The sequence below is a fragment of the Phaenicophaeus curvirostris genome, chromosome 1, assembly GCF_032191515.1.
Source record: "Phaenicophaeus curvirostris isolate KB17595 chromosome 1, BPBGC_Pcur_1.0, whole genome shotgun sequence".
NCBI lineage: Eukaryota > Metazoa > Chordata > Aves > Cuculiformes > Cuculidae > Phaenicophaeus > Phaenicophaeus curvirostris.
Genome location: NC_091392.1, coordinates 176258432 through 176276746, shown reverse-complemented (window position 1 = coordinate 176276746; position 18315 = coordinate 176258432). Strand labels below are relative to the sequence as shown.

General features: G+C 36.5%; 1 protein-coding gene across 4 annotated transcripts in view; it reads right to left on the bottom strand.

Moving 5' to 3' along the window:
* The window catches only part of NAA16 (N-alpha-acetyltransferase 16, NatA auxiliary subunit), a 64335-nt gene that overhangs the window by 30064 nt on the left and 15956 nt on the right, over window positions 1-18315 (bottom strand). For 3 of the 4 annotated variants that reach the window (XM_069880766.1, XM_069880749.1, XM_069880756.1), the window contains exons 5-9: window positions 17191-17325; window positions 11026-11179; window positions 9581-9700; window positions 7388-7483; window positions 3321-3427 (exon numbers count right to left, since the gene is read on the bottom strand). In XM_069880766.1, the coding sequence (XP_069736867.1) occupies window positions 3321-3427; window positions 7388-7483; window positions 9581-9700; window positions 11026-11179; window positions 17191-17325 (612 nt within the window). The remainder of the gene's footprint in view (window positions 1-3320; window positions 3428-7387; window positions 7484-9580; window positions 9701-11025; window positions 11180-17190; window positions 17326-18315) is intronic. The other variant, XM_069880777.1, reaches the window with a different exon arrangement.

Sequence of the window (18315 nt, the reverse complement as noted above, 5' to 3'; positions counted from 1 at the left end):
AGTGGTGAGGCACTGGCACAGGTTGCCCAGGGAAGCTGTGGCTGCCCCATCCCTGGAGGTTGGATCGGGCTTTGAGCAGCCTGATCTGGTGGGAGGTGTCTCTGCCCACAGCAGGGGGGGTTGGAACCAGATGACCTTTTAAGTCCCTTCCAACACAAACCAATCTGTGATTCTTTCTTAATTGAAGTAAAGCATTTTCTTCAGTGAACCAATGAAGAACCAGTTGTCCACACCTTCCTCCACTTAATATTTGCACAAGCATGTAAAGAAATTCTAAGTGGGCGGCTGAAACAGTGACATCCTCTCCTCCAGTTCGCACTTCAGATATTTGTTTTGGGTTTGGTGGGATATTAATTAATTCTTGCCAGAAGCAACTGCTAAAGCTTGCTCAGTGTTACAGTTTCATGGATATGAAATACCTAAAACAGATACTTTGGGCTCAACAAGCCCCAGCAAAACATATAGGAAGCACAGTAGATGCCTTCAGACGTCTCTACTAACCATAGTATGTGTGCCTGTGCTCCCCCGGCAATCAAAATAAATCTACCTAGATCAGTCACTAAAAATATAAATCTACCTAGATCAGTCACCTAACAAAAAAAATCTGGAGAAAATAGAGCTAAACATAACTACTTCAGCTGCCTTTTTATTGTATGACAGCCATGCAAATTTTTATGTTGTCAAACATTATGCTTAGCATACAAGAACTATACTTTCTTGATTTAACCAAATGCTCTGAAAATTATTATCTGAAAGTAGGAATATATGGGAGCACAATATGGCCTTTATGATAAGCTATGCAAAGATAGTTCTGGGTTTTTTCTAATACTGGAAATTTTAAAAAAAAAACCCAAAGATCACATTTAGTCTTCAGAATCCTTTATTTAGACAATTTATTGATACGAATGATGTCTCAGATAAGCTTCAGACAAAAACCCAATACATTCAGTAAAATACTAGACACTTCTAGTATTCCTAAAATAACTCAGAGTAACAAATATGTAATGTAGCACCAAAGAATTTTTACAAAATCTGTCAGAATACAAATCAGCAACGCTGAAAAAAGCTAAATATAATGTTTGGCCAACTTGTAAATTAATAATTAGTCCAGCATACTCCTGGTGGATTTGAGTATTCCTTTGTTGAGCAATTTACCTGTTAAACTTCTCAACTACTTAAAAGACCTTTGATGAGGCTAACGGTAACACACTAAAACACTGCTAGTTGATCACCACAATACACAGTAGAAGTTTAGATAGATCAAAACCAAGAATTATTCCCACCCTATTTTCTGATATTACTTGCACAAATTCCACAAGTACCACAAATCTGGTTTGGATCTTTATCACAACAACGTCTGTACTGGAAGACAAAGCAAAACTTCCACCCTATATCCTTGGTATTTGGAGTCTTTAAGCCGTGTAAGTACTGAAGTTTTCTAAAACCTCCCCAAAAAGTCTTCACTTTGATCTCTGCAATCCCTAGAGGTTTGCTGCTCCACGTACCTGCAGCTAGATTTCACCCAGAATCGCTAACTAACTTCAGTAGATGATGGCAAAATACACCAGCTATTGTTTTCTCAATAAAATTTATATGAAGCACTAACTTAGAGCAGTTCAATAACAAACAACATTTCTCTGAACACATTTGGCCAACATCTGCCTTCTACTCAACCAAATTTGTTCCCCTTGCCCTCTCCAAGCAGACAGGAGACATTTCGTCTAAAATCAGCTACTCTTTACATTACCTTTTGTCGCCCCACTCAGGTACAGAAGATGTTCCCAATACCAAAATATTAAGAGATACTTACCAAGACAATCTTTGTCTTCACTAAGCAAGTTAAGCTACATTTTCCCACTCCACTATTCCTCTATATTCTTGCAGGTATTAAGTAATTTATATTGTACTTTCCTTCATGCAAAATACTGCGGCATTTTTTGTCTAAGTACATACAAACAGAAAACTTCTGTAAATATAAATATTGCTTATTGCACCTTTTTCCCCAAAACCATGCTTTAAGGAAGATCCTGCACCCAGCCTGGAGTTCTAGAAAGAACGAACCTTCTAGACTTGAATACCAACTCTTTGATAAAATTCTCATATATAAGCTTCTTCAAAATGCAACTGCAGTTGACTACACCAAATTATATCTCTTGCCAAAGAAAGAAACAGGGAACTGTTTACTCCCAACTTGCAGAAAATTCAGTAACTTCCTAGGTATTTTCTAGTAGGCATAACATGATCCTGACTACAGTTCTTTCTATTTTAAGTCAAACTGTGCCAGTAATCTACGTTAGAAGCTAGTATTAAGCACCAACTTAGACAAGTTAGATACTGAAGTACATTTTCCCTGAAAGGCATTTATTTTCCACAACTTTCTGCCCCCTACATTTTAGCCATTCTAAATTTAACTGTCAGACTAAAATTAAAGTTGCGCTTCATTTCAAAGATCCTTCTGTTTAACTGTAGTTCCATGAAAACCCAACCAAGCGAAACGTGAAAGTGACCCTTTCTTGGGAATAGAATGACGAGAAAGAGGAAGAAACTGCTTCTGCAGAGCAGGCTAATCCAAGTATATTTGGAAAGTGTAAGTCTCTATTTAAATTTTAATTACATTTTAGGATTAAGCTGGCAGTTCTGAGCAGCACTGATTTGATACAATGAAGATAACTATCAGCAAAACTCCATTCTGGGTAAGCCTGGCACAAAACATAGTAGTCTTCATACTTTTTATCCATCATGTAAAAAAAAATTAGGTGCTAAAATCTTTCCACAAGCCAAATGGGTGTATTAGTACCTTTTAACTTCTAGATTTACATACTTCAAATAGGAGGCAAAACTTTCACAGCACTGACTGAAGTGCAAAAATAAAACACTGAAGTTGTAGCCAAAGACTGAAATGGGAAACAAGCCTTTGTGGTAAATATTAATGCATTCATGTACTCATGCAATTCAGAAATGTACAAAAATAGCCATACGTGTGATATTTTGAAATCAAAACTTCTGGTGACATCATAAACCATAAGCTGAATACACTTGCACTCAAAGTACACAAAAATAGTTATCGATTATCTTTGATTTTTCAAGCACTTCAGTACATTCTGCACCAATTTGACTTCAAGCATTTTGACACTGACTATCAACAGAAGCGAAGTTTCATACACACTGATCATCCACATATGACAAAATAACACATTGAGAAAGACATTCAGCAACAGTTATTGGTAAGTTATAGGAAAATCTACATAAAACAGTTTGATAATCTATTAGATATTCAATATAGAAGACTTCATTAAAACCAAATAAATACTAAATTTTACCTTTTCTGGATTGTAATATAAAGATTTCAAAGTGGTAAACAAGGGTGGGCAGCCTTTACTGAAGTTAACCCTCAGGAACTTATCCATTAGTTCTCTAAATTTTTCACCTAGAAACAAAAGTGTATTTGGTTATCTGTCAGTGATTGCAAGTGTTGTATAAATATATGCACTAATTGCTTTGAAACTGGATAATAAAGTAACTGAGAAACTGCAATTAAGAGTTTTCTTTTTTCCTGTTATTTAAGAGCAAGATGCTTAAGTTGCTAGTGTTTAATAGAGTGCTGATGAAGACATGGTAACAGTCCTCAAACCTGGAAAAGCTATTAATAACAGAAAGCATTAAGTGTTGGCTACAGAGGACGTAGCAAAGGGAAATTAAACAAACATTGGAAAGAATTATAATGATAAGAAAAACTAAGCGCTTGAATGGATTACCTTGGAGATCTTGTAAAAGCTTCATCATTAGAAGCTTTTATGACAGAGTTAAAAATGTATGTTAGGAATAGTGCAGATTAGTTAGCCTGCTTTGAGGAAGGACAAAACGAGCCCTCTACCTCTCTTCTAGTCCTATAGGGTTTTTTTTTAGGAGTAGGACAAGACTTCTCATGAGAATATGACTGTTTCTGGAATCAGAAACAGAAGACTGGGTTTCAGAAGGATAAGCACTATATCAGAATAATCTTTACCAAAATATACTGACAGAATGCTAAAAATCTGATTTAGTTATATTTTCAGGTAAAAATTACAGTACTTGAAGTATGCTCACCTTTCTGAGAAATGATTTTCTAAAAAAAAAAAAAAAAGCAGGAAAAGCATGGCTGGCTTTCATGTTCTTAGTCCTATGATGAGAAGTGTCCAGTTTCAGTTGCTTAAGTTTTGGTGGCTTTTTCCCCCCTCTATCTTTAAACATTTTTTATTGGTTTTGTTTGTGAAGTTGCTACATTTTACTGTGTATTCTGTTGTGGACTTCTCCAAGTCTTTAAACAAGGAAGCGTTATACTTCACAGAACACTAATATACAAGTAAAACCACTGAAATAAACTTCAATTCATTATTAGTGCACTAACCAATTTGATTAATGGTGGTTTATAGATACTCAGAAATGAAGACACTACTGCTTTGTATATAACATTCATTCTTACATATTACATTTCCACCAACTCTTAATCGTCCTACGCTTATTGCTACCAGCACAGTTACTGAGACTAATCAAAGTACTTCATGTTCTTCCATCACTGTACCAAACCAAACAATTCTATATAGAAGCTCCTACCATCTGTGGGTGCGGATCTATAACCAGACTATAAGTACATGCTTTATTACAGCTGGATTAATTAATACTTGTCTTCTTGCACTACAAGAAACAGAAGTTCATCTGTTTCTCAGTTTCTTCTGTTGAATTATTCGAATTTATATTCTTGATGGAAGAATTGTAATTCAGAATTTAAGAAGGCAAGATTCAAGTTTCCATTAAGTATATATTTACTTACAGAAAGCAAAATAGTTTTAAAATAAAGTCTGAAAAATGCAAACTGTACAGTTAGGCACCCACCTATGACACGTAGGCAAGCTCAAAGTTGAGCCTGAGGCACAGAAAGACCTGACCACAGCAACAGTGAACCCAAAGCAGCATAAACAGACTTCAGCCCCCAACACCCTTTATCAGTCTGAAATTTAACTGTAACAGCCTTTTTCCTTAAAAGTGGGTTTCAGCAGGATCAGGGAGCTGTTCTGTATCAAATATGAGCTTATCAAGATGCAATGGATGGCCAGGTCTGAGAAGGGCTGCCCTTTTAATACAAACCTGCACAATCAGAGTATTTTAAGCCACTTCTGAGTCAATTAGTGTTGGTTGCAAGCAACTGGTAAGTTGACCACATTGGAACACCAACTTCATGCAATTAAATACTCTACCCTCTTAAAATTAGGAAATACATTTCTGCAAAAGAGTTTGTTTCTACAGCTCCACTTTCTCACTATTAACTTTTGTCAACGAGATTTCTCATCTGCTGTACTTAAAAACACAAGAAATCATTTAGTAAATGGATTTAAAGCTAGCAGATGAATTTCCACTGGACCAAAACCACCCTTACACATCCATGACTGATACAAGCTTAAAAGATTAACGGAAACAAGTTCTAATTCAGGAATTCTTATTTGTTGTGCAATACTACAGAAAATAACCTGAGAGATTTTTCGGCTGTTTTAATAATGAATTTTGCTTTCATTTAGAGTACTGCTATAGCAAAAACTACTCCTCCTTATTACTAAACAAATTTCTATTTAAATGAACATCAGCTGTTAAACTACATTGTCAGATATAAGGTAATATATTGCAAAACACAGTGAAACACAGTCAACAGCTGAACACACTATTAAATAAAGATATGAAATAGCAAATGACAAAATAACCTGCAAAATGCTATGTATTACCATAAACATCTTTATTACAGGAGAAAAACAATTACTTGTCACCTAGCTTTTCAAATCAGGCTCAACTGCCTTGAAATGTGCTCTTGTGTCTTCAAAGAAACTGAAATAGCTGGGATTAAGTGAGGCACAAGTGTTAACTTCAGGCCAAATCTCATGAAGCAGTTAAAATCTTGTGATTGACTCAGGAAAGGTGTACGCACATTCAGACTCCTGAGCAAGAACAGAAAAGTGGACCAGCTATGCCCTGTAGCATTCAAAGGTGCAACATCTGCAGTGATGAGTAAATTAGTTAAACTAAAAACTAACCTCACAAAACTAAAAGCAGAAGCAGAAACGCTGGAAATTTGCAGCTGAACTTAAACATCTCATGATGCTTGATACCAAAGTTAAGTACTTTAAACTTCTTTCCAAAAATTTTCTACTAGACTCATAGCAGTTAGACAGCCACATACCAAGCGAGTATTTTTATGGCACTTACCATTTCATTTACCCTCCTTCCTTCTACTTTGGAAGATCATAGCCTTCTGATTTAAAGAGCCTATAAATGTCCCCTCCAGAACCATAAAGGGACCTTAAAGATCATTCAGTTCCAATGCCCCTGCCATGGGTAGGGACACATTCCTCTAGACCAGGGTGCTCAAAGTCTCACCTGATGCTCTGCTCTTCAATACCTCCAGGGATGGGGCATCCGCTACTCCTCTTGTCACCTTGTTCTTTATACTATTTTGTTCTTTTATTACACAAAAAATTTTTTAACAAGCCAAATGCAGACAATTATACTAAACAGATATCTAATTATTTAAGTAAAATATAAGGAATTATTTATGTGGACTGCTCTGGAAGGGGGGTTTTTCCTTTGTTTCTTTGTTTTTTCTTTGTTTCAATCTTTGTTCTACTACACCTTAAAGCTGAAAACCATGCTTTTATCTCTTTTTCATGCAAATAACACAAAAACCTCATAGTTTCACCCATCAGGGAACAGCACTAGATTTAGATTTCAGAACGAGGAGGCAGCATTAACCTGCAGCCAGCAGAAACTGGTGGAGATCAACCATTCTGAAAACAAACCCTCCAATTCTGCATCTGTTTTTACTGGAAGGCAATGGTGTAAATGGGCTTTTAAAACCACCCGTGACAAAGTCAGTTAATTACCTTCCATAAACCGTTAAAAAAACCCAGTACTACACTATTGTGATTGTTATACACATTGTTTACACCTAGTCTCAGTGTTTATAAATTATATAAAAGCTTATACATATGCACATTAAAGGTATAGTGGGTACATACACCCCATACACCTTTAATTCAAGTGTACTGCACTCCTACCTTTTAATTCTTAACTTGCATGACGCAGAATTATGTAAAGGAATTCCTACAACCTATACACCAATCTGTACTGTAGTTTTATCAATACAAACATCCCAGTTCATACCTCCATATTAGAGCTCATGAACTTTTTCAATCAACTCCAAAACATAATAATTTTGTCTATTCCAGACGCGATGCCTATGTCTGATTTGGATACGCATACAAAGTAAGTATTAAATGCACATTCAACAGCCTGATGAAAACTTAGGGGGGGAAAAAAAAAAGACAAATAGCAACTATTACAGAACAGATATTCAACTTGTTACCTGAAACAAAGTTTAAAGGTAATCTTCTAGGTGAAACTGCTCTGGGATGTCTTTTACTAACTTCTTCATAAATCTGAAGCCTTTCTTCTAACGTGCCTATTATCAGTAAATATAATAGATATAAGTAACATATCAAAATCTGTTCTTCTAAATGTTTTTAAGTGTTGAGAATTAATTGAGCTAGACTTCTTAGATGGTTTAGGTTTGGAACAACTTAAACATTCCAAGCTATTTTTTCCAGTCTTAAACATTACTACCAAAAACTGAGTACCGAAGACACTGTACATACAATACAAAACTACCAGCATTAATCACTTATCAGGATATACTACAAACAGAACAATTACCTTACACGTTCAATCATATATTACTAGAGTTTGGTTTGAATGCAGATTCATTCACACAGTATTTTGACATTCATAGCTTCAATTAACTGGTTTTCACTATCCAACTGTTTCAAGACATGCTTAAAGCATTCAGAAAAATGTAGTGCATTTCTAATCATAGGTATACAAATAGCACACTGTACAAACATGCTGTTACTACAGGTCCTCTGCTGGCAGCAAAAACAGGGCACAATACTGCAAGTGAGCACCAGAACTCTCTATACCTTAACGCTTTAAGTAGCTTTACTTTTGTTAAAGATTTTCTTCCCACTCCTCCCCTTTCCCCCATAATATGCTTTGGAGCTCCAATGTGGTTAGAACTTAAGTAAATTATTCATCTGCTGCTTTGAAATGCCATTTTAACGTAATTAAGAGTAATTTTGCTTACATATTATTAAATTCATCAAGCAATTGAAATAAAACTGAATGTGCAGATCAAGACTATGACAACATGTATTTATTAAATATATCGGCTTTCCTTTCATATGGAAAACAATTAATCTTGTCACTGAGCTCAGATGTTGGGGAAGGAGGGGGAATATGTTACCCAGTGGCTCCAAGAGATGTAGAGTTCTAAGAGTTATACCAAAACAATGTTTGGATTGGAACTAAAGCATATAAAACCCCTAACTGAAGTCACAAGTTGGAGCTCCAGAACTTACCATGGGGGAGGAAATAGTCCTAAGACCACCTAAAAAATAAAGTACCATTATTAGTTTTATAAATTAGTACAGTTTTCATCTACATAGGATTTTAATATGTCAAATAAATTACTGGAATGGTTCTCTTAAAAACTACTCATTTTCATAAACATAGTTATTATATCAAATAGACTACTCAATTTCCTGGGCAATTTATTTTCTGAGAGAATAATCATGATGTTCAACACTGGATGCACTAGAAAAACATTTCCCAGGGCAACACTACTCTGCGTTAGAGTAACAAATACAATTATTTTCATTTCCCAGTCACAAGCCATACTCCCAGACCTTATGAATCCCAACTGTAAACCTTCCTAGAAGAAAGCTGGTTGAGGAAATAAAATGCAGGTATAGTATCTATGAATAATATTCCTTGTGGGCTTATGATTTATGATGTCATCAGAATAACTCCAATAAAACTTCTGCTAATTAGTGAAAAATTAAGGAGGCCATTCCTATGTAAAGGTAAACACTTGGGAAAGTTACGACTGCAAAACACTTAGTATAAACTCTTGTGATACCATAATATAACAAAGAACTCAATTAGCTGTTTTCCTGAAAACAACAGTAATGTGAGCTGGCATTGGAATAACAAAGCTTTTATCACATTTACCACCTTGTCCTCCAGAGAACAGTCAGCTTAAAAATAAAAGAATAATTTTTCAGATGGCCTATCTTTTAAGGCCAACTGAAATGGATATTTGAGTATTTCTCCACGTGCCTGTAGAAAGAGGTACCACCTAAACAAGTTTCAGAATGACAGCTTCACATTGTGGTGTATAATAGCCTGACAATCAGCTATCAGACAGGAATGAACTGCAATTTGGTTTCCAAGTTCACGTGTGGAAAAGAAATGTTCTTCATCTAAGCACATTAGCAAATGTCCCCCTTAGCTCCAAGAAGGGAAAGACTTGCTGTTGGTGTTTTCATGCATAGAAGTTTCAGTTAACGTTTTTTAAATGGATAAACACAACTATACCATATTCAAGATGAGAAGGTAAATCTTGCGAGTAAAGCTTTTTAATCTAGAACAGTAACACAAACAGGAGTTTTAAGTATATCCTATATCATACATCTTGTCAATGTAGCGGTGTATCTTGACTTACTAGGTTGTAGGGCCTTTTCCAAGCCTTCATAATAATACCAGTTCTCTGCATTGCGCTCAATTAACTCTTTGTATACTTCACCAGCTTCTTTTAGTCTTCCCAACTTCAGTAACACCTCTCCTAAAAATAAAGCAATAAAGAACTGTGAATTACAAGAGAACACTGATCATAAAAATAATAGGATCATAGAATAGTCGGTTGGAAGGGACCTTAAAGATCATCCAGTTCCAAACCCTCTGCCATGGGCAGCCTCTCCCACCACACCAGGCTGCCCAAGGCCCCAACCAACCTGGGCTTGAACACCTCCAGGGATGGGGCAGACACAGCTTCCCTGAGCAACCTGTGCCAGTGCCTCACCACTCTCGTTGGGAAGAAATCCCTCCTTATGTCTAGCCTAAATCTGCCCCTCTCCAGTTTATACCCACTGATGGCTTGGGAGTAAGACTTACAAAACCAGATACATAGAATTTGGCTTAATCATATGTAGATACTTACAAAGCAGCTTTATTTTTCCAAAGGCATTTATTGTGTATTACAGGTTTTACTTGAAATTACCACACATATACCTCAACACAGTCTGAGCATTCAGCACCTGCTAAAACTAAGATTATTTGTATGTTTGTATCTGAGTATTTAAAATAGCTATTGGGATTATCAAAGAAACCAGCAATGCTTTCTTCCAGGATGCCTACACATGACCACATGGCTTCTTACCAGGCTGTTTAGTTAACTACATCTATATATTTCACACCAACTTACCAGTTATAAACCAGTTAAGTCACACAGGTTTGCTACAAAATAAATTGTTCTACTGAGTCTGATTTGCCTGGTATTCATTTTCTTCATAGCAGCCTGTACAGTGCTGTGTTTTGGGATTTGTGACTAAATGTTGACAACACATCAATGTTTTTGACACTGCTAAGCGGTGCTCAGTACTGAGGCTTTCTCTTTTTACCCCCAGTCTGTCACCCAGCAAGCAGACAAGCAAGGTGGACACAACCTGGACAGCTGACCCGAACTAGCCAGAGGGATATTTCATGCTATATAGCACCATGCTTAGCAAAAGAAATTGAGGGCAAGGAGAGTTTGGGCAAGTGGCCATTGCTTAGGGACTGGCTGAGCACTGGCCTGCTTGTGGGAGGTGGCAGAGTGATTGCCTTTGCATTGCTTGGGGTCCTGGGGTGGTTTTTACTTTTTCTCTTTCCTTCACTTCAGCTATCTTTATCTTAACCCATGAGTTTTCCTACTTTTGGTCTTCCTGTTTTCTCCTGTCCTGATATGGGAGGCTGGGAGAAAGAAAGTGAGCAGCTGTGTGGCGCTTACTTGTTAGCCAGGGCAGGTAAATCAAATATTTCCAATGTTTTTGCTTTTACTGCTTTATCATATCTGAAAGCCAGTAGCAAAAGTTTGAAAAAAAGTTGGCTCAGATGAGAAGAATGACTTACCTCTGATTTCTTCTACTATTAATTTATCACATATTTGCTTTTCATATGTCTCTATATGTTCTAAAGACTCCTGAAATAGATCTGCCTCTCTCATCACTTGATTTTGATATAAAATCAGTTCACTATATTCATAATCTATTTTATTGGGAGGAATCTGGGGGGAAAAAAAGCAATAGGTTAGTTAACATTTACCTGCACCTCAGATGCATGCAATACAACAGAACACAAGATTCAGGCTACAGGATAGATCAGGTCTATTTATGCATTTTGAATGTTTGGATGGGGATACAACTCCCATTATTCGCAAGTCAAATTCATTCAGGATATCCTTTGTTAGAGAACAGTTTAAAGAACCCCTGTATTTCTATTGTCTCTGACATCATGATGAGCTAATTAAAAACAGAACCTTTGCCTTTTCTCATGCAATTCAATAAAATCTCCTAAGATCTTGGCAATCTTGTCCTTCTGAAGGACTCACGTACTCCACAACAATTTTTACTTAAGTTCCATAGCAGATTGCTGGGATATCACAATACCTATTTTCAGCATACCAAAAATTCTGAGTCAAACTATTTCCAAGAGCAATGAACCATCCAAATACTGGCCATTGCCCGACAATTTTTCAGACGGGAAACTTACTACTTCTTTCTAACTAAGTGTTCTCTGTACTACACTTCAATCCCTGAGAAAGCGCAGTGCACGAGCACGTAAATAGTGCTTTCAAGCAACAGATTATTATTTTGAGGTCTACTGCCAGTTGCATACCTACGACTTTGTCTACAGGCTGAAGATAAACTTGTGGGTCCATCCATCTTCCAGTGATACATCAGCCACTGAAACAGGATGATTCCTTCCTAGGAATAACTCTCTAAGTTTATTTAGGGAATGAAAAGTCTTTCCAGAGTTATAATAATTATTTCACACTAAACGGTCTTCAATATTTACAGAAGATACTTCAATTATGAGTAAATTGCAAGAATTTCAGAGATCACGTGCATAAGTCTGCAGATGATGCCCAGCAGTTCTATACAACATGGAATATACTGCCTCAATAAAAATCGTAGAAGACAGTAATGGTCCAACATGATTTTTTAATAATAAAAATGGATGACAAGCAGCTGAGCTTGATAAATATTAATAATTTTTTCCCACGACACTACATGCTTGTTTCTTCCTGAGCAAGTAACGCTCTGAAATCACATCGGTCACCAAACAGTTTACTATTACTTTACTGTCCCCTGGTAAAACTTTTCCTCTGCCTTCTTTAAAGAATTAAGTAATTTAATAAATAACAACAACCCCCCAAAACATTACTGTTAGAAATTTACATTTATATTAAAATACTCTTGTCCTAAATGACCCAGCCCTTCCCTAAATACAGATCAAATCTAGGAAATTTAGCATTTCTGCTTACATGTTCTTTGAATCTTTAGAGCCAGCTTTCATGGTAGAGTGAATTTAAAAGATTTCCTTTCAGATAGAAATGTTCAGAAAGACAGCATAGCTAAATAAAACACTGTACCAAAGCGTGTACCTGACAAAGAACATCAGTTCTGTGGCTGAAAATAACAGCAATAACAGCATTCAAGTATTTTTTAGTAACTGCTACCACATTATAGCAAATGATGGCTAATGGAACACAGCTAGATCTTGCGCACACTGAAGTCAGCAAGCAGCAGGAAATCCTACCCATTTCTTAAAGCATATTTCCTCTACCTGCAACTCCATTTCTGTTTCCACTGTCGCTAAATTTCTATCCATATTAAACATTAGAAGTCACTAAACATTGTTAGCTGGAAAGCATTTTTAACTGCTTCACAAAACTGACACGTGGAACATGGGATTAAGCATTTAAGCATGTCCTCCTGCTTATCCTTACTGCAATACCACAGAACTGAAACCACAGAGCGCAAATTTAGTTTTCTCCTTCACTTCCTCCATAAAAATATTCTCCCCTTCAATACAATACACATCTGAATTCCACAAGAATCATAGCTTTTTGGCATGTCATGAATCTGTTTTAGGCCTTCAAAACACAGGGCACCCCAAGATCCCTTAAAAAAATTATACAGAAAAAAAGAAAGAGATACCAATCAACCTTCTCGCAGCTGTTCTGGCTTGGCAGGACAAACAAAAGAAAATTATAAATTATAAAATACCAAAAAAATTAAATTAAGCCTCTCTTATACAAAGGGTAAATCTACCAGAGAGATACTGCACTTACTGTCCCTCCATTAAAAAGCTTTATAAAAAAAAGTAGTTTCAGGTTAATTTTTAAAGAGATTTTGAAATCTCATCAGCTTAATGATAAACTGTGTGGTTCATAAGAAGGCAAGCAGCTTATAACCCCAGCACTTAACCTGAGTAATTGGATTGTTTTATAAAGAATAAGGTATTCCAGGAAAAGTTTTTTCCACACCATTGTTATTGCTGCACAATACATGGTTACTCTTCCCTCCCCCTAGAAGAGTTATGATGCTTGCACAATGTCCAACTTGCTCTTGAATTCAATTCTGCTGGTTTACAATAAATTTCTTCCTCACCCAGACTAAAAAAAGAATCAACTTTACAACTGTGGATGCCCTAACATAACTGTCACTGAAAGAATGTGACAAGATGCAGCCAAAACATACCTAAGAGCAGACCCCCAAAACGCCAGAGGTTTTCTGTCCATATCTGTAATTGTGGGCCTGATGCGGAAGTTAGGAATAAAATAAAAATTAAGAATAAAAATTTTGTTCTGGAAAAGAAGAAAGGAAAAATGGAACATACAACAGTAAAACAAACGGCACAGCTGTTTTACGCTTTGATTCCCAAAATTTAGATTCTGAAGTGACTCTTAATAGTTTGATATAACTTGGAAAGCACAGGCTGTTTTATTTCCTGCAGTGATGCCTGCACTGAACCTCATAACCTGCTTTTGACAGAAATATTGTGCATCTGGCTAATTTACACTCTTCAGATGACAGGCAATGTTTATCTGGCTAGACCAAGAGACAGGAAATTCACCATTTCCAATGATAACTGCGCCATTAATGTAAAACTTTCAGTGATAAAAACTGATTTATAATACAAATTTGTTGCTCAACTACTGCTGCTACTTGTTCCTTCATTTTTCTCCAGTAAGCAGTCTTCCTAGCTATCATTCTTTCCCAAAACAGTATATAATGGTACTGGAACCACCTAGCATTTTTTCTGCTTGCAGTAAACAAAGAGAATCTCTGACCTTCACCAGACAACATTTTCTCTAGTCCTCTATCTTTTCATATTGTTCTTTACATTTTGTCTTTCTTTAAAAAAAGGAGTCATCAGTACATCTTGACCTCTCAGTAATCAGAGCTCTATAGAGAAAATCCCCGCTTCTTCTCTGAAATAAGGGCAGGTTTTGCTTTTCACCCACAAATCTGCCCCGAGGGACAACTTCACAATAAGTTACATCAATCTGTCTGTAGCCTATATCAACAAAGGCCATTCACTTCCCCCTATCACTCCCCTTCCTCTTTCTCACCTCGCAGTTATTTAGTTCAGCCAATCAATCTTTCAAAAGAGTGATTTTATTTTTCTGTCACTCTGGCTTCCTGAACCAGCCTTCCACGAGTCAACCACTGCTGCACGAGGAAGCAGTGGGAGCCCACAGGAAAAAATCAGACTGCTGGGTTTGGCAACAGCTTGTAGCTAGATTAGCTCCATTATTTTGTAATACTGCATCTTCAGATACTCACCTACAACCGTTAAAATGACAGTTCCTTGATCTTTTTCTTAGCTTAAGTGCTTGGTTTGGGCTGTGCTGATTCACATCTGAGTGGACAGAGCTGCCCAAGTAATCCAAGTAAATGAATATGGCCACCCTATGTCACTATTATTTACCAGTTATTATGACAGCAACATTTTATGAAACATGTTACATATACCTCTAATTCATTAATAATAATGGTTAACAGTATCAAGTCTAATAAAGATTGCCATAAAACTCCTCAAAAAATGAATTTGCTGAAGATTTCCATTCACTAGTGGTTTGGAAACCCTTCGGTCTTTCAACCTTCCTTCTGAATCCTGAAAATCATCTTTTTATCACAGTCACACATAATATTCTATTAAGTCAGTCACAAAAGCTCATCTATTGTGTTTCAATGCATACAAAGTGCAGAGCAAGAGGGTAGATTTGGAAAGTAAAGTAAGCAAGAAGTGTACGTCCTCAAAGATCCATGGATGTCCTGAATATAACTACTTCAATTGCAGGACTTAAAATACCCAGAGACCACACATACAGTACATTTGGGGACTATGGTGGAAAAGCCTAAGTGCAGCAAAACTGAGCTGCAAGTTTGCTTGGGCTCTCCTGACAGTTCTGGATCCAGTACATGGATTCTCTCTCCCAGTAGTTCGGGCTCTACATGGACCTGCAGCCCTTGGGAAGTTAGCACAGCAAAGCACAACGCTCTCTGTATTTGCAAGAGAAACAAAATGAAAGTGGTCATCTTTATTTTTAGCTGTTTCAGGGGAGAAAATGCAATATATCACTTAACCTCCTCTAATGATCTCAAGAAAGGAAGGGTTGACAACTGATTTTCCATGAACTCATGTCATCCAACATTCATAGTGTATTTATATCCTTTAATGCATAACCAGCTTTCCCATTTGCCTGTGACTGATATTAATCAACACTTAAGTGGCTGATCTTTCAAGCACAAACCATTTTACTACTTACGCATATTTTTCAAGTATTGCCAGTTTTAGTGAAAAATGGTATCAGAGCCTGAGATGGTCTCAGGATTTATTCTTTTTTAAAGATGAAATTTAAGACATTGATAATTTGCACAGCAGATTCAACTGATTTAGTATGTTCATCAAGGCCAGATGGTATTTAAATGTGGTTTAGTCACTAGACTGAAGTGAATATCATCAAGACCACCCTCAAAAAAGACTATTTGCATATAATCTTTTAGAAAAGACAACAACATTAACAGCATCACTTCCATTCTCTCCAAGGGGAAAATACCACTGTTTAGCCCTCTTAGTCCTTTAAAGAACCTTAGTTTCTTACACTTCATTTGCAGTTTTTCCATCTTTTCAATATTCCTTCCAAGTCAGTCATTTCAACACTGAACTCTGATTGGGCTCTGCTGACTCACTCAAGAAGCATGACTTTTTGGCTCTGAAAAGCTTGTAAAAGATGACCTAATTTTCACTTAAACTTATGCATTTAAGTTTTTTTCAACACTGAAGTTAAATCTCTTTTGAAATACCAAGCTTCATATACCCCGCTTGCAAAATCCTTTGTTTGACCATGATACATGATCAAGACAAACACTGCTCCTTTCTAGTAATTATTGATTTCCCTTCTTACAGTTAGTCCCATTCTGGCTGTATAAGACGTCAAATGAAGTTCTCAAAAAGGATGCCAGATTTTTGTTTACAATCACAATCCATAGGTCAGGTAATATCTTAGTACCTCCACATGATGCTTCCAACACATCTCCCAAGAACATACCTATAAAAATGATTTTTCTCTCAATGCTAACACTCTATTCTTTTAATTCAGACTTAATAGTTAGGTTACCAATAACAGAACAAGGGAATGGTCTCTCTTAAAAAGGGTTATATTTGGTGATCTTAGCACTGTACCATTTGATTTACTCCAAAAAGTTTCAGTAACATCAAATCTTCTCAAACAATTTTCAACTATGTTTTCACGTTCCTCTAACACCAAGCCCTGATTTTAAGTGCATAACACACAGACACACACAAAGCAGCAAAAAGGTGTCTTTTTCCATTCTTCGTAGAGATGGTAACAGCAAACAGGCTATGGCAAGGGAGAGGGCAAATGAGAACATCCAACACTAAACAGTATTTTCAGAAGTTTTACCTACTGTAAAGAGACAGGATCATCACAGGCTTTTTTCAGCTAAAAGTCTCAAAAACATTAACTTATTCAGTTATTCCACATCAGTCTACCTCAATCCTAACAAAATACTACAAGAGGAAAACAATATTTCTGTATAATTTGCATCGGCTGCCAAACTCCTGGAAATCTTTCTGCTCAAAGCAGAAAACCCTGTAAATAACAAATTTCTTCCTAATTAGTTTTTCCTAATTACTAAGAACTAATTCCTCAGACTGTCTCTTGTACATAAAGCGTTCTCTTTCCAGAACAGGAAGTCTTACCTGTTGGGTTTTCCTAAACTCTTCAAGCAGTTTTAAGGCCATATCATAATCTTTTAGTAAGTGGTATGCAATGGCATATCCAATCCAGGAAGCCCGCTGTGTGGGGCGCAGCTGAAGTAGTTGGTATCTTGTCTCCTTCAGTAAAAGACAAGCCATTTAAAAATTAAAGTCCTTAAAAAAGTTATTACACCTTTATCATGATTTACCGTCACTATGGCTAATATTTTTAAGACCTTTTAAAAGCCCTAGGCAATTCTAAAAAATTGAACAGCATGGGGAAAAGGAGTATGTTTCCATCTTGTAAATCTGAAAGCTACATTCCAAGCACAGGAGTCATAGCACAAAGCATAAAATGTATTTGTTGGTACAGAAGTGTCATTTTCGTAAGTACCTTTTAAGGGCCTAAATTATTTCAAAGACAGCTTTGAAATCTCAGAGAGGGGTTTCCATTAGAAAGCATGAGCTCACTACCACTTAAAGAGCAGCCCCACTCTCCTCAAGCCCAAGCAATAGATGCTCATACCAGTGCAGTATTTCTCAGACCCACTCTCCGAGTCAAATCACTTTTCTAAGTCAGTTATTCACTTTTCTTCCATTTGCAAATTCAACATGCTCAATGAAAGAGACCAACTAATGCTGAAGCCCACAGTCGAGTTCTCTATTTCATGTAAAAGAGAGGATGGAGAGCAGGACTTTTCCCTTCCATAGCCAAATCAGTTCACCCAGTTAGAAACTGCTAACTCTGTTTAGACAAATATTAAGGTTTTATTTATGATAAAATCAGTATTGGAATCCATGAAATAAGTCATGAGGAAGGTTCTCACACACTTAAAGAATCACTATAGTGATTTCTCACAAGATACGTTCAGTAAATGCACTCAGAGCACTGTCTGCAGTACTTCACAATAGCACAGCAAGCACTCCTACTTGCTAAGCTTTATCCTTTTTATTTTCATTATGTTAGTGAAAAATTAGTTGAAAACTGGAGTTTTACAATGTGATCCACAAGCCAAGTTTTACAGAATAATTGTTCTTCTGTTCTCAACATTATACAGAGCTCTGCTGTAATATATTTGCATGCATTCCTAAATAGGAGCTTAAAACACTTTTTGATACAAAAAGATC